Below are 25,470 nucleotides of genomic sequence, written 5' to 3'. Positions count from 1 at the left end.
AAGAAAATGAGAATAGGGTAAAAGAGATGAGAGGTGGAAGGGATACTTCCTGACATACTGTTTTACAGAATTGACCATTAACACCACAATAATGTTTCACATATTCCAATGAAAAAAATAACCAAAATCAGCCAGGATGTGACAAGAGCTCAAAATGGACTAAAAACAGTAACAAATAAAACTAACTGTATTTCAAATGAGTAACATAACACCAATGAACAAGGTGGGTAAGAAAAGAACATAACTCTGGAAAACAGTATGCTGACTGAATAGTATAAGACTAAAGACAAAAAGAAGTGTATGGAATACTACACTCTAGTAAGTAAATATATTTACAACAGCAATTCTGAAACTACACTTATGTGTATACCAGAACTGAACAAATAAGTAAATAAATTGTAGATGAGAGTCAGGTTTTCCACCGTTGGAGAAAGGAGTTACAAATAAGAAAAGAGAAAGGCTAGACTGAATCTTGTGTTAGTAGATTAGAATTGGTGTATTAGTATGAACTCATGGTTTTTAATATACATAAACATATATATTTATGTTAACATATATACTATATTATCTATACATATGCATAGATATGTATAGAAATACAGATGTGTGAATGTACACAAAAATATAACTTCCTAGATCTATGTTCAAAACACCTAGAAGCAAAAACACCCCAGGAGTAATGAGCACTTTTAGTGCAGAGACCCTGGCTTCTAAATACTATTCTGAAATAAAAGGAACCTGAACTCCTTGGAAAATGGTCAATTCCAGGGCTTAAGGAAGAAAAATAAAAGACGAATCAGAAAATAAGTGCTCCAAAAAAAAATTATGAGGCATGTTGAAAGATGAATAGGAGCTAATGGGAAAGAGCTCCCAATGGTCAAATTCAGGACAACTGGAGCAAAAAGCAATGATAAAATTAATATTCATGTGTCCTAATATTAATAAATAATTGAATGAATGAATGCATGAGATAGAACAATTCTTCCTTACAAAAGAATTCCCATTAAAAAATGTAGCATTGGGAATCCCTGGCAGTCCAGTGGTTAGGACTTGGCACTTTCACTACCATGTCCTGGGTTCAATCCCTCATCTGGGAACTAAGATCCTGCAAGCCACAAGGAGTGGCCAAAAAAAAAAAAAAATTGGAAACAAAAAATCACTACTGAGGCAAACAGCACAGTAATAATTGTGACAGACAAGGATTATTAACAGTAGATAAAGGTATGATGAGAAATAAGTTATTTGCATAGTTCAACAAAGGACTAGTATCTAAAATAAACAACTCAATTAGACAACAAGCACAACTTAAAAATGGACCAAAGATTTCAACAGACCACCAAAGACATACAGATGGTAATAAGCACATGATAAGATCAACATCAGTCATTAGGAAAATGCAAATTATGATCACAATGAGGTATCTCTACAATTCCACTAGAATGGCTAAAATTAGTAAGAGTGGCCATCCCAGGTGTTGGTGAATACGTGAACCAACCAGAATTTTTATACACTGTTGATGGGAACATAAATGTTAACATCTATGTGGGAAAATGTTTTGGCAATTTCTTAAAAAGTTAAATGTACATCTACCTATAACTTAGCCTAAGTATTTACCCAAGAGAAATGTAATCATACGCCACCAACATTAAAGTTTTTAAAAGTTTACAAAGAAAAAAGTCAAAGAGAAAATACATCCAAATGTTAACACTGGTTGTATTTTGCTTACTGGATTTGGAGGTAAGTCACTTTTATACTATTTTCTATTTTCCAAGTTATTATTAAGGAACCTGAAGCATTTCCATCCAAAAAAAAAAAGTCACATAAAAAGAAAATGAAGTCATATTCACAAGTCACTATAGGTTTTCTTTTTGATAAATCAGGTGTTTATTTTCCATTTCTGACATGTTCATTAGAATGCATAGGAAGAAACTGTACAGATAATTCTGACAAGATTTCAATCATGATGTGAATATGGACAAGGCAGATTAACAAAGGCTGGAGTACAAATAAAATAAGATGGATTAATAGCTGCTTAGCTGTATATCAACTTCAACAGAATTACACACCACAAGGATCCAACCCTAATTAAGCCCAGATAACATTATATAATATTTTGAGATTTTGAGGGCTTCCCTGGTGGCGCAGTGGTTAAGAATCCACCTGCCAATGCAGGGCACACGGGTTTGAGCCCTGGTCCGGGAAGATCCCACCTGCCGCGGAGCAACTAAGCCCGTGCGCCACCACTACTGAGCTTGCGCCCTAGAGCCCGCGAACCACAACTACTGAAGCCGGTGCCCCTATAGCCCATGCTCCACAACAAGAGAAGCCACCGCCATGAGAAGCCCATGCACCGCAACAAAGAGTAGCCCCTGCTCGCTGCAACTAGAGAAAGCAAAAGACCCAACACAGCCAAAAAGAAATTTAAAAAATAAATAAAACAAAATTTATTTTAAAAAAATAATAAAAATATTTTGATAAAAGCATAAAAGATATACTTTAAGTGTACACATGATAAAAGTTAAAAAAGTAACAAATACTTTATAAGACACAGTCAGAACACAAATGAAATTCCATATGGAAATATGTGGATCCAAACCTTGTCCTTTTATCCACGCTCAAACCAGAATCTGATAGATAAAGTTTCAGTTAAGGGCAGAACTACAAAATGTGACGCAAATAGTAAGGAGGAGGTGGTGGAACACATTTCACCCACTCAATAAAGAAGTTCCTCTAATTTAAAAAAAAAAAAAGTGTTGAAGAAGCAAGATGAAACAATAGCAGCACAAGTGGGAAAGGTAGAGACACCTTAGTTGACACTATGCTCCACATGTCAGTAAGGAAATAGTTACCCTAAAAGATAACTTAACTTTAGGCCTCGTTAACAGATTTATATAGCACATAGATGGACACAAAAGATAGATTTATTCAAAACTGCAACTTAAAATCACAAGATATTCATTTCAGTTCAAGGTGTCAGCAGGGATATGTACCAAATGAAGAAAGTTCAGAGGGGAGTAACAATGGCTGGACGGATATAACCACCTGCCACATAACATTTTCCTTGTTAAAAGAAATGGAAAGACTAAAAGTTGGCACAAAAGATTCAAAGAGAGAATTGTCTTCAAACTATTAAATAATAATATTAAAGACAGAAATCAGATATCTTTTTGGTCTTAAGGAGTAAATGAGTATATCTGAATACAAATATCAAAGACAGATACATATAAAAATAGGAAGAGGGTTCAATATGACAGAGTAGAAGGACGTGCGCTCACTCCCTCTTGCAAGAGCACCGGAATCACAACTAAGTGCTGAATAGTCATTGAGAGGAAGACACTGGAACTCACCAAAAAAGATACCCCACATCCAAAGAGAAAGGAGAAGCCACAACGAGACGGTAGCAGGGGTGCAATCACAATAAAATCAAATCCTATAACTGCTGGTAGGGTGACTCACAAATTGGAGAACACTTATACCACAGAAGTTCACCCACTGGAGTGAAGGTTCTGAGCCCCACGACAGGCTTCCCAAGCTGGGGGTCTGGCAAAAGGAGGAGGAATTCCTAGAGAATCAAGACTTTGAAGGCTAGTGGGATTTGATTGCAGGACTTCGACAGGACTAGGGGAAACAGAGACTCCACTCTTGGAAGGCACACACAAAGTAGTGTGCACATCGGGACCCAGGGGAAGGGGCAGTGATCCCATAGGAGACTGAACCAAACCTACCTGCTGTGTTGGAAGGCCTCCGGCTGTGGCTCACTGTGAGGACAAGGACACGGGCAGCAGAAGTTCTGGGAAGTACTCCTTGGCAAGAGCCCTCCCGGAGTCCTCCAATAGCCCCACCAAAGAGCCAGGTGGCCTCCAGTGTTGGGTCGCCTCAGGCCAATCAACCAACAGGGAGGGAACCCAGCCCCACCCATCAGCAGACAAGCGAACTAAAGTTTTACTGAGCTCTGCCCACAAGAGCAACACTCAGCTCTACCCACCATCTGTCCCTCCCATCAGGAAACTTGCACAAGCCTATTAGATAGTGTCATCCACCAGAGGGCAGACAGCAAAAGCAAGAAGAACTACAATCCTGCAGCCTGTGGAACAAAACCCACAGTCACAGAAAAACAGACAAGATGAAAAGGCAGAGGGCTAGGTACCAGATGAAGGAACAAGATAAAACCCCCAAAAAACAAGTAAATGAAGTGGAGATAGGCAACCTTCCAGAAAAAGGATTCAGAATATTGATAGTGAAGATGATCCAGGACCTCGGTTAAAGAATGGAGGCAAAGATCGAGAAGATGTAAGAAATGTTTAACGAAGACTTAGAAGAATTAAAGAAAAAACACCTAGAAGAATCAAAGAACAAACAAACAGAGATGAACAATACAATAAACGAAATGAAAAATACACTAGAAGGATTCAGTAGCAGAATAACTGAGGCAAAAGAACGGATAAGTGACCTAGAAGACAGAATGGTCGAATTCACTGCTGTGGAACAGAAAAAAGAATGAAAAGAAATGAAGACAGCCTAAGAGACCTCTGGGACAACATTAAACACAACAACATTCGCACTATAGGGGTCCCAGAAGGAGAAGAGAGAGAGAAAGGACCCAAGAAAATATTTGAAGAGATTATAGTCGAAAATTTCCCTAATGTGGGAAAGGAAAAAGCCACCCAGTCCAGGAAGTGCAGAGAGTTCCAGGCAGGATAAACCCAAGGAGAAACATGCCAAGACGCATAGTAATCAAATTGACAAAAATTAAAAACAAGGAAAAATTATTGAAAGCAGCAAGGGAAAAATGACAACATACAAGGGAACTCCCATAAGGTTAACAGCTGATTTCTCAGCAGAAACTCTACAAGATAGAAAGGAATGGCATGATATATTTAAAGTGATGAAAGGGAAGAACCTACAACCAAGATTACTCTACCTGGCAAGGATCTCATTCAGATTCGATGGAGAGATCAAAAGCTTTACAGACAAGCAAAAGCTATGAGAATTCAGCACCACCAAACCAGCTCTACAACAAATGCTAAAGGAACTTCTCTAAATGGGAAACACAAGAGAAGAAAAGGACCTACAAAAACAAACCCATAACAACTGAGAAAATGGAAACAGGAACATACATATCAATAATTACCTTAAACGTGACCGGATTAAACGCTCCAACCAAAAGACACAGGTTCACTGAATGGATTCAAAAACAAGACCCATATATATGCTATCTACCAGAGATCCACTTCAGACCTAGGGACACATACAGACTGAAAGTGAGGGGATGGAAAAAGATATTCCCTGCAAATGGAAATCAAAAGGAAGCTGGAGAAGCAATACTCATATCAGATAAAATAGACTTTAAAATAAAGAATGTTACAAGAGACAAGCAAGGACACAATAGACCAGATAGAATTAATTGATATTTATAGGACATTCCATCCAAAAACAGCAGATTACACTTTTTTCTCAAGTGTGCATGGAACATTCTCCAGGATAGATCACATCTTGAGTCACAAATCAATCCTCAGTAAATTTAAGAAAACTGAAATCATGATCAAGCATCTTTTCCGATCACAACACTAGGAGATTAGAAATCGATTACAGGGGAAAAAACATAAAAAACACAAACACATGGAGGCTAGACAATACACTACTAAATAACCAAGAGATCACTGAAGAAATCAAAGAGGAAATTTAAAAATGCCTAGAAACAAATGACAATGAAAACACGACGATCCAAAACCTATGGGATGCAGCAAAAGCAGTTCTAAGAGGGAATTTTATACCAATACAAGCCTACCTCAAGAAACAAGAAAAACCTCAAATTAACAATCTAACCTTACACCTAAAGGAACTAGAGAAAGAACAAACAAAACCCACAGTTAGTAGAAGGAAAGAAATCATAAAGATCAGAGCAGAAATACATGAAATATAAACAAACAAAAAAAAAACAATAGCAGAGATCAATAAAACTCAAAGCTCGTTCTTTGAGTAGATAAACAAAATGGATAAACCTTTAGACAGTCACATCAAGATAGAGAGGGAGAGAACTCAAATCAATAAAATTAGAAATGAAAAAGGAAGAGTTACAACGGACACTGCAGAAATACAAAGCATGACAAGAGACTACTACAAGCAACTCTATGCCAGTAAAATGGACAACCTGAAAGAAGTGGACAAATTCTTAGAAAGGTATAACCTTCCAAGAGTGAACCAGGAAGAAATAGAAAACATGAACAGACCAATCACAAGTAACGAAATTAAAACTGTGATTAGGGCTTCCCTCGTGGCGCAGTGGTTGAGAGTCCGCCTGCCGATGCAGGGGACGCGGGTTCGTGCTCCGGTCCGGGAAGGTCCCACATGCCGCAGAGTGGCTGGGCCCGTGAGCCATGGCTGCTGAGCCTGCTCGTCCGGAGCCTGTGCTCTGCAACGGGAGAGGCCACAGCAGTGGGAGGCCCACGTACCCCAAAACAAAACTGTGATTAAAAATCTTCCAACAAACAAAAGTCCAGGAACAGATGGCTTCACCGGTGAATTCTATCAAACATTTAGAGAAGAGCTAACACCTATCCTTCTCAAACTCTTCGAAAAAATTGCAGAGGAAGGAACACTCCTGAACTCATTCTATGAGGCCACAATCACCCTGATACCAACCAGACAAAAATACTACAAAAAAAGAAAATTACAGACCAACATCACTGATGAATAAAGATGCAAAAATCCTCAACACAATGCTAGCAAACAGAATCCAACAACACATTAAAAGAATCATACACCAGATCAAGTGGGATTTATCCCAGGGATGCAAGGATTCTTCAAAATACGCAAATCAATGTGATACACCATTAACAAATTGAAGAAAAACCATACGATTACCTCAATAGATGCAGAAAAAGCTTTTGACAAAATTCAAAACCCATTTATGGTAAACACTCTGCAGAAAGTGGGCATAGAGGAACCTACCTCAACATAATAAAGGCCATATACGACAAACCCACAACCAACATCATTCTCAATGGTGAAAAACTGAAAGCATTTCCTCTAAGATCAGGAACGAGACAAGGATGTCCACTCTCGCCACTATTATTCAACATAGTTTTGGAAGTCCTAGCCACGGCAACCAGAGAAGAAAAGGAAATAAAAGGAATACAAATTGGAAAAGAAGAAGTTAAACTATCCCTGTTTGCAGATGACATGGTGCTATACATAGAGATACCTAAAGATGCCACCAGAAAACTACTAGAGCTGATCAATGAATTTAGTAAAGTTGCAGGACACAAAATTAATGCACAGAAATCTCTTGCATTCCTATATACTAATGATGGAAAATCTGAAAGAGAAATTAAGAAACACTCCCATTTACCACTGCAACAAAAAGAATAAAATACCTAGGAATAAACCTACGTAGGGAGACAAAAGACCTGTATGCAGAAAACTATAAGACACTAATGAAAGAAATTAAAGATGATACAAACAGATGGAGAGATATAACATGTTCTTGGATTGGAAGAATCAATATTGTGAAAATGACTACACTATCCAAAGCAATCTACAGATTCAGTGCAATCCCTATCAAATTACCAATGGCACTTTTTACAGAACTAGAACAAAAAAATCTTAAAATCTGTATGGAGACACAAAAGACTCTGAATAGCCAAAGCAGTCTCAAGGGGAAAAAACTGAGCTGGAGGAATCAGACTCCCTGACTTCAGACTATACTACAAGGCTACAGTAATCAACACAATATGGTACTGGCCCAAAAACAGAAATACAGATCAATGGAACAGGATAGAAAGATCAGAGATAAACCACACACCTATGGTCAACTAATCTATGGCAAAGAGGGAAGGATATACAATGGAGAAAAGACAGCCTCTTCAATAAGTGGTGCTGGGAAAACTGGACAGCTACATGTAAAAGAATGAAATTAGAACACTCCCTAACACCATACACAAATATAAACTCAAAATGGGCTAGAGACCTAAATGTAAGACCAGATACTGTAAAACTCTTAAAGGAATATATAGGAAGAACACTCTGACATAAATCACAGCAAGATCTTTTCTGATCCACCTCCTAGAGTAATGGAAATAAAAACAAAAATAAATAAATGGGATCTAATGAAAACTTAAAAGCTTTTACAAAGCCAAGGAAACTACAAAGAAGATGAAAAGACAACCCTCAAAATGGGAGAAAATATTTGCAAATGAATCAACGGACAAAGGATTAATCTCCAAAATATATAAACAGCTCATGCAGCTCAATATTAAAAAACAAACAACCCAATCAAAAATTGGGCACAAGACCTAAATAGACATTTGTCCAAAGAAGACATACAGATGGCCAAGAAGCACATGAAAACCTGCGCAACATCACTAATTATTAGAGAAATGCAAACCAAAACTACAATGAGGTGTCACCTCATACCAGTTAGAATGGGCATCAACAGAAAATCTACAAACAACATATGCTGGAGAGGGTGTGGAGAAAAGGGAACTCTCTTGCACTGTTGGTGGCAATGTAAATTGATACAGCCACTATGGAGAACAGTATGGAGGTTCCTTAAAAAACTAAAACTAGAATTACCATATGACCTAGCAATCCCACTACTGGGCATATACGCAGAGAAAACCATAATTCAAAAAGACACATGCACCCCAATGTTCATTGCAGCACTATTTACAATAGCCAGGTCATGGAAGCAACCTAAATGCCCATCGACAGATGAACGGATAAAGAAGATGTGGTACATATATACAATGGAGTATTAGTCAGTCATAAAAAGAATGAAATTGGATCATTTGTAGAGACATGGATGGATCAAGAGACTGTCATACCGAGTGAATTAAGTCTGAAAGAGAAAAACAAATATTGTATATTAACACATATATGTGGAACCTAGAAAAATGGTAGAGATGAACTGGTTTGCAGGGCAGAAACAGAGGCACAGATGTAGAGAACAAACGTATGGACAGCAAGGGGGGAAAGTGGCAGGTGGGGGTGGGGGGTGATGAATTGGGAGATTGGGATTGACATATATACACTAATATGTATAAAATGGATAACTAATAAGAACCTGCTGTATAAAAAAATAAATAAAATTCAAAAATTTTAAAATAGGAAGAAAAAAATTAAGTGACAGCTATTGAAAGATGAATGTACTATCTCAGAAGGCAGTAAGTTTCTAACAGATTAAATCAGCACTGTTTGTTAGAAATATAGCACATGTCATACACGTAATTTTAAATTTTCTAGAGGCCACATTTAAAAAAGCAGAAATAAAAAAGTAGGGCTTCCCTGGTGGCACAGTGGTTAGGAATCCACCTGCTCATAATGCAGGGGACACGGGTTTGAGCCCTCGGCCAGGAAGATCCCACATGCTGCAGAGCAACTAAGCACGCATGCCACAACTACTGAGCCTGTGCTCTAGAGGCTGCGAGCCACAACTACTGAAGCCTGCAGGCCTAGAGCCCGTGCTCCAAAACAAGAGAAGCCACCGCAATGAGAAGCCTGCACACCTCAATGAAGAGCAGCCCCCCGCTCACCGCAACTAGAGAAAGCCCGCACGCAGCAGCAAAGACCCAACACAGCCAAATAAACACATAAATTAATAAATTAATTTTTTTAAAAAAGAAAAGAAATATCAAGAACATACTCAAAATTTTTAAAGGATTAACTTTAGTCAGTTTTAATCAGTCACTACTGTATCTTGTGCACTGATGACATATATGCATTCTGTATACAACACAGCAGTTTTGTCAATGAATTCAAATTATTTCCTGTATATACCTCTCAAAGCAGCTTCTTAAAGACATAAAAGCCATTTCTTGTCAGAATATTGAATCCCATGACTCACAAAATGTTTGACTGATACTCATCTTAGCATTACTTGCCTAATAAAAAGAAATGTAAGTAGGCAGAAAAAGTATTCATTATTACCTGTTTTTTAAAAATTTTTCTACAGCTTACCTACATTACAACACCATACAGAAAAACAGAAATTCAATTCCTGTTATGGACTGAATTGTGTACCCCAAAAATTCTTACGATGAAGCCCTAACCCCAATGTAACTATATTTGGGAGATAAGGCCTTTAAGAAGTAATTTAGGTTAAAGGAGGTCATAAGAGTGGGGTCCATCATATGGGACTGGTATCTTACAAGAGGAAGAGACACTAGAGATATCTCTTTCTCCCTTCATGAGTGCACAAAGGCCATGTAAGGACACAGTGAGAAGGTGGCCATATGCAATCCAGAAAGACCCTTCACCAGAAACCAAACCTGCTGGCACCTTGATCCTGGACTTTCCTGTGAGAAAGCAAATGTCTGTTGTTTAAGCCAGGGGTCCCCAACCCCCAGGCCGTGGACCGATAGCGGTCAGCAGCCTGTTAGGAACCAGGCTGCACAGCAGGAGGTGAGTAGCGAGTGAGCAAAGCTTCATCTGCCCTCCCCATCGCTCGCATTACCACCTGAACCATCCCCAACCCCTCCCCCACCGCCACTGGTCCAGAGAAAAATTGTACTCCACGAAACCGGTCCCTGGTGCCAAAAAGGTTGGGGACCACTGGTTTAAGCCACCTCATCTGTGGTATTCTATTATGGCAGCCCTAGCAGACTAATAAATTTCCTAAGAAAATACTTGTAAAACATTGCATTGCAAAGTAAATTATTACTGTTGAAATTATTAATAGACTGTGATAAATGTTTCTGTATGTTTATAAATTTACTCTACAACAAAAGATTTGAAACGCCTGCCTTGTTGAGCTACTGAAGCAACCAAAGTAATCTGATACCTCAAAACAGCAAATTCTACTTTTTTCCATAACCAAGGTCTTTAACATATTTCATTATAAAAACAACATTCTACTCAAGATCAGTACTATATATAGTAAAGATCAGTGGAAGGCTCAAAAAAGCATGCCACCCATCACAATACTGCAACACTACCCCAACAATATTTGTAATATTAAGCATAAATAACTGATAATACATTTTTAAACACTGACAATGCTGTTACCTACTAAGAGAGCAGTCTTAAAGGAGTTTAAGGCAAGGAAAGGATCAAAGACTCAGTTGGGTAAAGTCTCCCGAATGAGTACTTTTGAGCTGGGCCTTCATTAATGGATGAATGCAACTTCAAGGTAGGTAAGAACAGCATACGCAAAGCAAGAATACAAAACATAATTTGATCTGAATGGAAGAAAAAGCCAAGCAGAGACCCTAAAATGACTTCCTAAGTTTTTAATGAAAAAACATATTAGAGAATCATAGGGCAGTACAGTAGTCCCCCTTTATCTCAAGTTTTGCTTTCCGAGGTTTCAGTTACCAGCTGTCAACTGCGGTCCAAAAATATTAAATGGAAAATTCCAAAAATAAGTAATTCATCAGTTTTAAATTGTGTGCAGTTCTGAGTACTATGATGAAATCTCACACCTTCCAGTGCTTTCCTGCTCCGTCCAGCCCATGACATGATTCATCCTTTTGTCCAGTGTATCCTGCCTGTTAGTCACTTAGTAGCCTTCTCTGTTAATCAGATCGCCTGTTGTGGTATTGCCGTGCTTGTGTTCAAGGAACCCTTACTTCATAATTTTACTTAATAATGGCCCCAAAGCACGAGAGTTGCGATGCTGGCAATTCAGATATGCCAAAGAGAAGATTTTGTAGAGTACTTCCTTTAAGTGAAAAGGTGAACATCTTGATTTAATAAGGAAAAAAAAATTGTATGCTGAGGTTGCTAAGATCTATAGTAAGAAGGAATCTTCTATCCGTGAAATACAGAAGGAAAAAGAAATTTCTGCTAGTTTTGCCGATGCACCTCAAACTGCAAAGTTACAGCCACAGTGTATAATAAATGCTTACTTAGGATGGAAAAGGCATTAAATTTGTGGGTGGAAGGCATCAACATAAAGTGTATTCCAACTGAGGGCAACATGTCGCGCCAGAAAGCATAGAGTCTATATGAAAACTTAGCAAGCAAGGGATCCCCTAAAAGGAGTGACACCAAGCCATTTACTACATATACGAGATGGTTACACAGATTCAAGAATAGATTTGGACTGAAAAATATAAAAATTACTGGAGAGGCTGAGTCTGCCAATGAAGAAGCCACTGTCACATTTCTGGCAGAGTTGAAGAAGTTGATTAAGAGAAACACCACATTTTATAACTTTTATTACAGTATATTGTTACAAGTGTTCTCCTTTATTATTAGCTATTGTTGACCATCTCTTACTATGCCTAACTTATAAATTAAACTTTATCATAGGTATGTATGTATAGGAAAAAACAGTATATATATATATAGGTTTTGGTACTATCTGTGGTTTCAAGCATCCACTGGGGATCTTAGAACGTATCCTCCACAGATAAGGGGGGACCACTGTATAAATATAGTAAGAAATCTGAATTCTAGCACCTGCTGTAACTTAAAGCTATGCTCTGTGTGGATAAGTTACATAACCTTTCTGAGCTTTAGACTGGGATAACATATTTATGAGGTTATTAGAAAATATATAAGAAATACTTGAAATATTTGGTACTTCAGATACAATAAGCACAATAAACGACAGTTGTGGGACTTCCCTGGTGGCACAGTGGTTAGGAATCCACCGGCCAATGCAGGGGGCATGGGTTCAATCCCTGGTCCAGGAAGATCCCACATGCCGCAGAGCAACTAAGCTCATGCACGACAACTACTGAGCCTGCCCTCTAAAGCCCATGAGCCACAACTACTGAGCCCACATGCCACAACTACTGAAGCCCACGCGCCTAGAGCCTGTGCTCCACAACAAGAGAAGCCACTGCAATGAGAAGCCCGTGCATTGCAACAAAGAGCAGCCCCCACTCGCTGCAACTAGAAAAAGCCCACGCGCAGCAACGAAGACCCAACAGCCAAAAATAAATAAACATTTAAAATGTTATTTCCCCCCTTAAAAAAAAAAGACAGTTGTTACAGTGGTTGTGCAATACACAACAGCTATTATTAAGGCCTCTGGGCTTTTACCTTGCAGTGAAATGATTTCCAAACTTGGCTATAATCAGAAGCATCTGGGAAGCTTGATAAAAACAAATACCTGGGCCCTAGCCTAGAAGCAGGGAATTAGAATGTTGCTGGTAGGGCCCAGGAAATAAGGTTTTGGTTTTGTTTGTTTGTTTTGTTTTTTTTTTAACAAAAACCTTAGAAGCTTGTACTATAACTGAAAGATATTTAAAGTTCTACAATAGGCCAATTATTTTATGAAAGTAGTGTTTTAGTACAATAATCTTACAAAGATTCATTAAATGAAGTGAGAAGAGTCTGAAAGCAGTTAAGACCAATGAGGAAACTACTCATTAGGAAAAAAAGTATTGTTCACCTTAGTTAGATTCTAATTTGTTAAATGGAATCCACTAGTGAATAAGAACACTATCCTGGGACTTCCCCGGTGGCACAGTGGTTAAGAATCCACCTGTCAATGCAGGGGACACGGGTTCAAGCCCTGGTTTAGGAAGATCCCACATGCCGCAGAGCAACTAAGCCTGTGTGCCATAACTACTGAGCCTGCGTTCCAGAGCCTACGAGCCCAAGCACCTTAGGGCCTGTGTGCCACAACTACTGAGCCCCCGGGCTGCAACTACTTAAGTCCACGCGCCTACAGCCCATGCTCCGCAACAAGCCACCGCGATGAGAAGCCCATGCACCACAACGAAGAGTAGCTCCCGCTTGCCACAATTAGAGAAAGCCGGTGTGCAGCAACCAAGACCCAACACAGCCATAAATAAATAAATAAACAAAAAACAAACAACACCCATCCTTCAATTAAAAAGCAATGGCATCTCCCAGCCCTATCCAGAAACCTTCAACACAGTTTTAAATAAAAGATGTCGCCATCAAGCATAAAACTTCTCCCTTTTCCCTTGCTCCTGGCTAGTACTAATGTTGATGGTGCATTTATCTCATAATAACACACTGTATATGCATGTTTTTGGTATTACTTCTGCACTTCGTCCATGTTCACCAAATATTTAACTTTCAAAAAGACAGGGGCTACAACTTTTCATCAAGTCTACAATTATTCGAAAATTTCAAAAAAGTAAAAAAAAAAAAAAGTAACTACATCTATATAATTACTTTTTAACAGCACAGCACCATGGTCAAACACAAACAAGTATTTTTGGTTTGCCAGATAAGTTATTCTAGTTATCTTTTAGGCTCACAGTTGAATTAATCACCTGGTTAAGTAACTCCTACTTTTCTGTATTAGATCAATTTTGATATTCTAATACAAAACACAAGACAGGACTGACTATAGTTCTATCTAAGATCACTAATTTAATCCTTTCATGCCAAGTTCTCATGTCTACTCAATTTGCCCTTCTCAGTAATCAGAAAACAGACTACAAGTTGTACTCAGAGCAACTGTGGTTTTGCAAATTATACAATGAATACATATTTTGGTTTTCATGGTTGTTTTCTATTTGCACATTATTTTATATATCCATAAAACAGGAATCATTTCTACTTAATTTCCTTTTCACTCAGCATGTCAGAATATACTGTACAGAATATAGCTGGGAATTAGAAATGGAAATCTAACCCAATACTTAACAGATAGCAGAACTTCAGTAAAGAAATGAACCAGGGACTTCCCTGGTGGCGCAGTGGTTAGGAATCCTCCTGCCAATGCAGGGGACATGGGTTTGAGCCCTGGTCCAGGAAGATCCCACATGCTGTGGAGCAACTAAGCCCGTGTGCCACAACTACTGAGCCTGTGCTCCAGAGCCCGTGAGCCACGACTACTGAGCCTGTGTGCTGCAACTACTGAAGCCTGTGTGCCTACAGCCCATGCTCCGCAACAAAGAGAAGCCACCGCAGTGAGAAGCCCGCGCACCGCAACGAAGAGTAGCCCCCACTTACCGCAACTATAGAAAGCCCATGCGCAGCAAAGAAGACCCAACGCAGCCAAAAATTAATTAATTAATTAGTTTTTAAAAAAGAAATGAACCAGGAAATAAAGACTGAGCAGCTAAAACACAAAGATTTGTAACAGCAAACTGGATAGCTACAAACTTCAAGGACAGAAGACATCCATGAGAGCAGAAAAATGTGAAAAACTATGTATAATTTAAAAACAAAAACGACTCTCATGCTGCATTATTTAATAGACCTATATTATAAGTCACAGCACAAAACCAAATATTCCTGATAGTGCCTTTAACAAGTTCAGTATATTCTAATGAAAGTAGGGAAGCTAACTGGATTATACATAACAAAAATCTCTCTCCAGTAATATAAGAAATATAAATTAAAAACAAATTTAAGATACTAAACTAACAAATGACCTGGGAAAATAACCAGGGAAAGCAGAAGAGGTTTAAAGATACTTCTTTTTTTTTAATAAATTTATTTATTTATTTTTGGCTGCATTAGGTCTTTGTTGCTGCACACGGGCTTTCTCTAGTTGCAGCGAGTGGGGGCTACTCTTCATTGCAATGCGCGGGCTTCTCATGGTGGTGGCTTCTCTTGTTGCAGAGCACAGGCTCTAGGCACGTGGGCTTCAGCAGTTGTGGCACGCAGGCTCAGTAGTTGTGGCTACTGAGTAGTAAGCCCCAAAGATACTTCTTAAAATACTATTTATAGGGGCTTCCCTGGTGGCACAGTGGTTAAGAATCTGTCTGCCAATGCAGGGAACATGGGTTCAATCACTGGTCCGGGAAGATCCCACATGCCGCAGAGCCACTAAGCCCGTGTGCCACAACTACTGCGCCTGCATGCTAGAGCCCTTGGGACACAACTACTGAAGCCCACATACCTAGAGACCATGTGCCACAACAAGAGAAGCCACCGCAATGAGAAGCCTGTGCACCACAACAAAGAGTAGCCCCCACTCACCGCAACTAGAGAAAGCCCGTGCACACAACAGAGACCCAACACAGCCAAAAATAAATTAAATAAATTTTAAAATAAATAAAATAAAATACTCTTTATAACAAATTCTAAAATACTGAAACTACTAAATGTCTCAAAATAATAAATGGCTAGATAATTAGGATATCAACATTGGAACACCATATAAATACTTAAAATAACCTATAGGTGAATACACCAAAAAATATTATTAAATATTAAGTGAATAATACCTTGCTTTTGTATAAAATTTAAGAGTTTACAGAGTACTTTTACATATATTACCTCATAATATATAATTTACATCAGAGGTTATCAACCCTGGCTATTCATCAGAATTACCTAAAATACTTAAAATGCATATTTCTGAGCCCCACCGCACACCTAGTGAATTAATGAGCCTCCAAGTGTATTAAGCATTGGAAGTGTTTCCAATGCCTAACCAGTGTTAAGAACCACTAACCACAAATATACGACTAATTACAATCATAAAAAAAATGTAATTAAGAAAACACAAATCAAACTTCAGTGATTGAAATAATTTAATGGCTTTTTTTCCCACCTGGTTTATCTGTTTAAATTAATCATAAAAGGAAATAAGTATATCTATTAAACTTTTTAAAATTAAAAATGGTTTAAAATGTTGATGCTTGAAGGTATACTAGTTACTGAAAAAATTTTCCTTGTACAGACCCCAGAATGCTACATGTAACAAATGAGGGAGTACCCTAGTTATTTTAATAGTATAAACAGAAAGCACCAAGATAAAATTGCTATGAAGATTTGCCTCCTCTTATACAAATAATTATCTCCCTCAAAATATTTCTAGTATTCTCTAAAACTGATTGACAATATATACCAAAATCTTCCTCAAGAAAGAAAGAACCCTGATTAGTCTGAATGGACAATTTGTCTAAGGATACGTCACTCATATAAAGAAACATTAGCAAGAAAGTCTGAAACAGCTACTGCTTTGTTATGTACCAATAAACAATTTTTAATAACTAAACATTTTAGTACTACTCAAGAAATCAGCGGGACTTCCCTGTTGGCACAGTGGTTAAGAATCCGCCTGCCAATGCAGGGGACACAGGTTCAATGCCTGGTCCGGGAAGATCCCACATGATGCAGAACAACTAAGCCCGTGTGCCACAACTACTGAGCCTGCATTCTGGAGCCTGAGAGCCACAACTACTGAAGCCTACGCGCCTGGAGCCTGTGCTCCACAACGAGAGAAGCCACCGCAATGAGAAGCCCACGCAACACAACAAAGAGTAGCCCCTGCTCGCCGCAACTAGTGACAGCCCGCATGCAGCAACGAAGACCCTACACAGCCAAAATAAATAAATTTATTTTTTAAAAAAAGAAAGAAATTGGTCACCTCAGTCTAACTGTGAAGAACACATAAATTTCACACAAATCACTTTATTTCAATTTCCTTCAACTCTACTCACCAAACCAAAAATACCAAGTCTTAAAAAAACAGTACCAAAAAATTTACTGACCAAACTAGAGTACAGCTTTTGTTCAATATAGCAGATTCAATTACTAAACATAAAAATTCAAAGCACAAATGAATAAATTTACAAAAACCTTAAAATGCTTATTTTCTATCCTAGATGTCTCTCCTAGTATTGAGACTCTACCAGACATGTTCACTTACCTGTCCTGCAGTCCTCTTGATTTCATGTTTTAAATTACCTCTTTCAAGAAATGGTTATCTACTCACCACCCATTCACTCAAGCCAGAAAGCTCAGATACTATGGATTCACTACTCCCTACCTACATCTCCTCACGTACTACTTAACCTCACAACCATCCCCTACACTTCATACCTTTTGCCACTGCCCTAATTCTGTCCTTTAGCCTTCAGTCCCAGGGCTGCTAAGTTAACCACCCTCCATTGGATAGCCCCACCTTGGTACTTTATCTATCCCTACTGGAATTATCACAGTGGTAATATATCATAGTTACCACTCTTCTTTTACTGTATGCGGGCCTCTCACTGTTGTGGCCTCTCCCGTTGCGGAGCACAGGCTCCGGACGTGCAGGTTCAGCGGCCATGGCTCACGGGCCCAGCCGCTCCGCGGCATGTGGGATCTTCCTGGACCGAGGCACGAACCCGTGTCCCCTGCATTGGCAGGCGGACTCTCAACCACTGCGCCACCAGGGAAGCCCCACCACTCTTCTTTTAAAATCCTTCAATAAAGATTTTTTTTAAATCCTCAGCACAGCACACCAGATCTATACTTATCTCTCTAGCCTCATACCCTACACTACCATGATATCTCAGCCTAGAATAAGTATCCTTCCTCTTCTTCTGCCTAATCATTCTTACCCATCTTTGAAGATTCACTTTTTTCTAGTTTGGAAAAGGTATCCCACTCTGTACTTCCACTGTACATTCTACATACCTTTAAATCATACCACAAATGATTTACTATGTAAAATGTCAGGTTGGGAATACAAAAGTGAACAAAATACAGTCCTTGACCTTAAGAAACTTACAATGGAGGCTGAAAAGTAATTGCCATTTAGTTTGATAACTTTTTTTAAGCTAACATCTGAGTGTTTGTTATATGCTGGGCTAAGAACTTGACATGTATTTTCTCATTTAATTCTCCAATAACTTTATGATCCCCACTTTACAGAGAAGGAAAGAGAAAAAGCTGTTACTTGTCCAAGGTTCAGTTAAGCTTTAAAGATGTGAATCCAGGTCTGAGTCCAGAACCTAAGCTCTCAATTACAATGACTTCTGTTTCTAAAGTCACAGCATTTTACTCAGTTTCCCCAGTGACCAGCATACAGCAGGCACAAGATATATATTTGTTAAATAAATGAACTTGAGTCTTGAAATTCCAGCTGGTAATGACTTAACATCAATACTACCACTTTAACTGATAATGCCTTGTGTCAAAGAGCTCAAAAGCTCTGAGATGCTAACACATGTGAAATGATCAATGTCCCAGGTTACTCATCACGTCAAGGTTTATAATAGCAAAGTATTGGAAATAAATGTCTATCAGAAGGGGACATGTTAAATAAATTATAGCCTATCCATATTATGGACCTATGCAGCTATATAATAAGAATGCTCTTCATGTACTGATATAAAATAATCTAAGATACACTAAGTAGAAAAAATTAAAAGATGAGAAAGAAATGTGTACCTGATGCTATCATGGGTGGGGGCAGGAGGGATATATGGTTGTTGTTTGTATGTACAAAAATCACTCTTCACATTTCAAATCTTTCACAATGAAGAAGTTAGGGGGAGAAAACTTTAAAAAGCTACCCAGAAAAACCAATCTAATTGAGTCAACTGTAGATGGATTATATCTCAATAAAGCTGTTTAAAAAAAAAAACTAACCTATAGATACTAGAAATCAGATCAGTAGATACCTGGAGCATTAGGAGGATAACTGTACAGGGACACAAGGAACTCTGGAGTGACGTAAATGTTCCGTGTCTTGTTTGAAATAAAAGCTACAAGGCGTATATATTTGTCAAAATTCATTGAACACTTAAAATCTGTGCATTTTACCATGTTTGCTGACCTTATGTAATTATCTGTCATCATTCTGCCACAACATAATCACAGTATGTGAAGATTAAAGAAAACATGATTTAAAAAAAAACCTGTGCGTTTTACTGTATGAAAGCTATACCTCAATAAAGTTACTTAATAATTTGGAAAGCATTTAGAAATGCAGACTCCTGGGCCCCTCTCAATGGCTATGAATCACTGGGTCTGTGGTGAGAACCAGTTAATCTGCATTTCTAACAAGAGGTTCTGGATGACCCCCATGCATGAGGTTCATCAGTTATATTTTGGAAAATACTGACCTACCATAATGTTGTATATCGAGTAATTACCGATCATGTTTTGCAAAAATTCATTAATTAAATGATAAATTTACACAAACACACAAGCTACCTAGGCGATTCTGACTCCCAAGTTTGAGAAATACTAAGTTTTAAGTGGTAGGCGTTCTAGGAGGAAGGATTATAGACTAGATAGTTAAGAAAGACTTCTTTTCTTCTCCATCTGCTACAATCCTTCAATGGTTCTCCATCACCTAGTGTGATGGTTCTAAATCTGGCCACCTCAGGTGACATTTGGCAATGTCTGCAGACATTTTTTTTCAGTGTCACCACTGGGGAGGGGGAGTGCTATTGGCATCCAGTGCTACTGGCATCCAGGGATGCCAATAAACATTGTACAATGCACAAGACAGCCCCTCAAAGAATTCTAAAACTCCAAACTGCACTAGTGCCCAGTTTGAGAAACCGTGACCTGAGCCTCACCTCAAATGAAGCTACCAAAAGTACTTGGTTGTGGCCCCAGAGGTAAACAAAACAACAGAATTAACATATTACATCTTCAGGCAAGTCAATTTTTACTTCCAGTTTGGTGGGGAAGAAGGAGTGGGGATCATCTTTATATTGTACATAAGTCAAACAAATATAGATAAAATGCAAATGTCACATGATTACCTAAAATAAATGTCACATGAATACCTAAGATAAACTTCAAAATAATGTAAGCAGGATCAGGCTTTACTCCCCAACCTTAGGGTATCTTTATGTACCCTTCTCAGTCTTCAAGTACTTTTGAAGTTAAAAAACATTGGCTTAAAATAAAGTATATAAACTTTAGCATGACAGGCAAGATCTCATCTTTAAGCTACTCCCACTAAGACTTTTAGGGCTATTTGTTACTGCAGCATGGTCTAACCCAGTGCTATTCAAAGTGTGGTCTGTGCACCAGGGAGCCAGTCTGATTGTTTACTGGTTTACACCAGAGAAGTACAAAAATAGAGAGCATAGAAATGGAAATTTTTATACCAGAATAATTTTATGTCTATTGGATCTTTAAAAATTGCGGCTTTTAGTTTTGCCTTTTTAATTCCATCTTCATTACTAAAAAATTTGCAGTAATTTCTATTTTACAATTTTGTCAGTCAACAGTGAACTGGAAATTTAAAAAAAGAAGAAAAAAGGTCCTTCATCAGTTTGAGAAGCATTAACCTAACCTATCCTGACTGATACACCTAGTAAGTGGCAAAACCAGGATTTGACCTCATGTCTGTCTGACACCAAAGTACTTTTTCTTAGTCATTACACTATATTTCTGTTATTATTAATACTTTGAATTCAAACCCCTATGTGTAATCCCTACCTCTGCAGAGCTAGACTGCACAAGGTATGAATCACAATGACCTTTTGTGTGTCTCACCTAAGGCCTTCAACACTGAATGCAAACCAAGCTGCCTTCTTGGCCCCTTTTCCCCAGGCTCTTGCTCAAAATTTGGCTCTCTTGATCTTCAATGATGCAAAAGGACAAGCCAAAAAAATTTTTTTTCTCCTCGAGGTCAAGAGCAGAGACATAATATTTAATGACATATTTAATGTCATAATACTATCAACCCTGCTTTCTATATGACTTTGGGAAATGACCTCTGCTCAAGGAGAAGTAGGCCCCAGATTCTCTAACCACACTAGCTACATAAAGTATAGAATAAATTAATCAAATATAAGAAAAAGCCACATAGACTTAACAGCATTTAGTCTTCCCTCCTCACACTAAGACCTCCAACCTCTACCATAAAGTTTAAAGACATTCGACATGACCCATCCATACTGCACATCCCCCAAGTGTTTTTATAAACTTTTTTGATCACAATCTTAATTTCAAAAAAATGTTATATCCCAGCTCAATACACAATACTTATAAAACAAAATTTATCCCCCCCAAATTTTTACCAAGTGCAATGTACTGCTATTTTTTAATTTCTTTCCTACTTTTTAGAAACTATTGGAAAAAATCCACAAAATTGATTTCAAGACCCACTAATTGGTCTCATCCTGCAGTTTGCAAGACACTGCTGTAGAGACCAACAGTCTACATTTAACAGTATGCTCTCATCTGGCAAGCCTAACCCATAATCACGCTACCTTAAAATTCTACTCCTCAAAAACATTTTTTTCTACATCAGTTTCATTGTACAATAAACCTTATGTCATTTACAGTCCAAACTTTGTACAGAAAAATACAAAAGTTAGTTTTGTCTCAAAATTTAGTAAAATGCATAAATGTTAAAGTTAAAATAAAAATGTTCAACCTCTAATCAAAAACTGAAGACAGTTTATTAGCTCAAAATGTGAAAAATGTTCTCAGCTGGTAATTTAATTAGATAACAATGCTCTGTTGGCAAATCCCAGAATAGAGTCTATAGTGAATATGCATACCATCAATTTACAAGTCTGAAACCAACTTGCTCTATCTTCACTTCTTGCACTATCTTCTTGCACTATCTTCACTCCAACTGGTCTACTCATCTGACCACTCCCCATTATTGAGAACTGGAAATCTAACTCCTTCTTCTCCGTGTGTGTGTGTGTGTGTGTGTGTGTGTGTGTGTGTGTGTTGTCATTTTTAATTCTTGACAATTGCTCTAAAGTCTGCCAGCGGTCCCACCTTGTCTCACACCAGCTCAGAAGTCCTGTCATGTACTTATTTAAGATTATTTCTATGGGAAAATACACAAATCCAAAGAATCAATTTCATAACAAACTTCTGAAACATAATCTATAGGTAACTGTATTTGATACATAATTTACCTTTCATGTAGTTACGTATTGAATACCTTATCTCCAAATCAAAACCAGAAACCAAACATTTCTTGATTTCCACAACTGTAATATTCTTTCTGTAAATTAAAATCTACTTCACATAAACACAAAATAAATTTCTCAGTTATGAACTTCAATTCTGTGAGCCTCAGAGTGCATGTGATATTTTTAATAACTGTATTGAGAAGACCTGGCTCCATCATGTTGTCCCAACACAGAAGTACACAATGCTACCATACAAACCATCTATGTAGCTTCCACATTTATTTCATAGCTCCAGTCAACCCAATCTCCTCTAGCCCCACCCACTGAACAGCTGGGTGGGATGAAAGATTGTTTCCCGACCGCCCTCCAATGCCATGCTCCTTCCCCTGCTATTTGGAGGAATAAGGGATCCAAGCAGCATTTAACTAGCTTCTTAATTGTTTGTATCCTGCTAAGGCACTATCCTTTAGTCTATCAGGATTTCATAAAGTTCATCCATACCTGTACACTTAATGCCTAAAAAGTTTCCTCAACTTGCTTATAAACTTGGGGGGTGGGGGGGCTGACCATACTCATCACCTGCATGTACATAAATACGTAAAACGAGTAAAATGCTTTTTAATCTAGATTATCTGTTCATTTAGATTATCAAGGGCACCAAGGAAAATATCCTTCCATTTCATCAAAATAACAACGCGAAAAGAAATCGTTAAGTTGAACTATAACAATATAAGTCGCAAGAATAAATTATCTCGGTATCTAAGCAAACACCTGATCTTACAAGTTCTTTCCCTGCACTATAAAAACCCAGATTTGAAAAGTGTACTCTCAAAATGTAACTTAGCAAATGGAAATGTGTCAGAAAAATCTCAATTGCTTACTTCCTACTATACACAGTATGAAATGGAACTTGGGAGTGGAAAATGTGAATGAAATGGCCTTGTTCTTTTTCCAATACGTGGAGGAGGAAAGGAAATAAAACGCCTTCTTAAGAGAATAAATGAGAATACTAAACTATTTTCAAAAATTAATTTCCTTAAACATCACCAATCCGAATCTCCAACTCCCTCCCTTTTCCAGAGACCCTTCCCACCCCTTCCGCTCCTCGGGAGGGCGCCCTTCCTAAATATTCTCTTTTCCCTTTTTCTTAAAAATTAAGCCCAAACCAGGCTCCTTATCCTCCTTGCTCAAGCCTTGCCCGCCATCCACCGGCCTTCGGGGCCGCGCCTGGGGAAAGGAAGCCCCAGAGGCGGGAAGGGGAGCCAGGAGGCGACACAGTCACTGGAGCCGCTGCAGCCGCCGCCTCCACCGCAGCTTTAGCCTGGTGCATCCTTCTTCCTCCCTCCCCGCCGCCGCCCTCCCGGGGCCGGCCCACACAGCACCCTCACCCGGGCGCCCACACACATCCCCACCCTCCTCGCCAGGCCCACTCCCCACGAGAGGAGCTCCGCCGCGGGTCCTGCGACCGCCGACGAAAAGAAGCAGGGCCGTGAAGCCGGCTGGCCCGGCGAAGGCGACCCCGCTCGGGTTGCTCGGGCCGCGGCGGCGGAGGCCGCGGCTCAGGTCTCGCAGCTCACGTCTCCCGGCTCCCCAGGCCCGCCCGCCGCGGCACAGGAAATGCCGCCGCCTCGGCTCTCCTCACATTCAATTCAAACTGTCACTGCCGCCGCCTCCCCTCCCCCCGGGCCCGCCGCCGCCGCCGCACCCCGGGCCCGCCGTCGCCCCCACCCCACCTCCCTTCGCCGCAGCCCCCCGCCTCGCCTCAGGGCGTTCCCCCCACCAGGTCAGGGGGCCGCAGAGCCCCTCCGCGTCCCGAGCCGCCGACCCGAGTCGGGACGGCCCAGAGCTGAGACTCACCCATGGTGCTGCTGTTGACGCTCCTCTCCTCAGCAGCAGCGGATCTCGCACTGACCGACATCCCCTCCCCCCTCCGCGACCAGCCCGGGCGCAGCGTAGCCCGCGGATTCTCCAAAGCCGCCTACGCCGATTCCGCGGCGTAGCCGCCCGGCGTCGCTGCTTCGCTTACGCAGGCGACAGCAGGCGGACTCCTCCACTGGCTCTCGCCCGACTCCTGCTCCCTCCTCCGCCCCTCCACCCCTCCGCCCCTCAGCCCCTCTGCCCCCTCAGTCGAGGCTTCCGGGCCGAGCGGAGGCTGGCTTCGATCTCGCGAGATTACTTCATCGCTGCCCCACCGACTTGCTCGTTTTTCGAGCATGACTTCATTGGCGTCAGCCCTCCTTTGCTGGTCGGGTTTGGCTGCCATGTTAAAATTGGCGGCATTTGGCACCTCCGGGGTCATGGATAGTCAGGCCTCTATGCGTGTTTCTTGAGCACTCCCTCTAAGGTTAACGCCTTACGTTTGTGGGTGAAAACCCTGGGGACGCTGAGAGGGAGTGGCCGGTGGGATGCGAGGGTGTGGTTTTGCCCGAATCAAAGATGGCCGCCGTCGGTGCAGCCCCGCGCAAATTCACGTCAGGTTTTGGAGCTGGGGGAGCCTCGGGGTTGCCCTCTGCGCCTCCTTACGAAATTGGCGTAAGGCGAAGAGGCCAGACTGGGGGGCTACGCTCAGGGCAGGGGCCGCGTACACGCTTCCGCTCCTAGCTACTGACCTGGCAGCATTGTGAGTTAAGTGGAGAGACAATTTGAGGCAGGTGTCTGTGCCCCCACCGTCCCTGTTTCCTCAGCTTCTTTGACTTTAGGAGTGAAAAGTGAGATTAGGCCCTGGTTGCCCCGACATTGCCCTCGCGCTGTCACTTTCCGGTGGCCTGGCACAGCCAGCAGGTCGGCTGCTGCAGCTTCCACTGCGGATTCTCCACGGTCACACTCGTATTGGCTCAGCCTGTTGGTGCCCGGTTCGGTCCTCCTGGCGCTCACACTCTAGTTGAGAAACTGAATGGACACACGTGAAACTATTGGGTATCAGTTAAAGAGTAATTAAGGGTTAAAATGTGTGGTCTCGTACTATTAATTAGCA

The 25,470-nt window shown here is 40.1% G+C and overlaps 1 protein-coding gene across 1 annotated transcript in view; it reads right to left on the bottom strand.

Annotated features, from left to right (window-relative positions):
• SEPTIN7 (septin 7) overlaps nucleotides 1-24,556 on the bottom strand; it is a 102,992-nt gene extending 78,436 nt beyond the window's left edge. The window contains exon 1 of the mRNA XM_079932464.1: nucleotides 24,334-24,556. Within this exon, the coding sequence (XP_079788590.1) occupies nucleotides 24,334-24,414 (81 nt within the window). The 5' untranslated portion in view covers nucleotides 24,415-24,556. The remainder of the gene's footprint in view (nucleotides 1-24,333) is intronic.
• Between the last annotated feature and the right edge of the window lie 914 nt (nucleotides 24,557-25,470).

This window comes from Stenella coeruleoalba (genome assembly GCF_951394435.1).
Source record: "Stenella coeruleoalba genome assembly, chromosome: 9".
NCBI classification, from domain to species: domain Eukaryota; kingdom Metazoa; phylum Chordata; class Mammalia; order Artiodactyla; family Delphinidae; genus Stenella; species Stenella coeruleoalba.
Note: the sequence above shows the minus strand (reverse complement) of the source record. Positions and strands in the feature narration are given on the sequence as shown.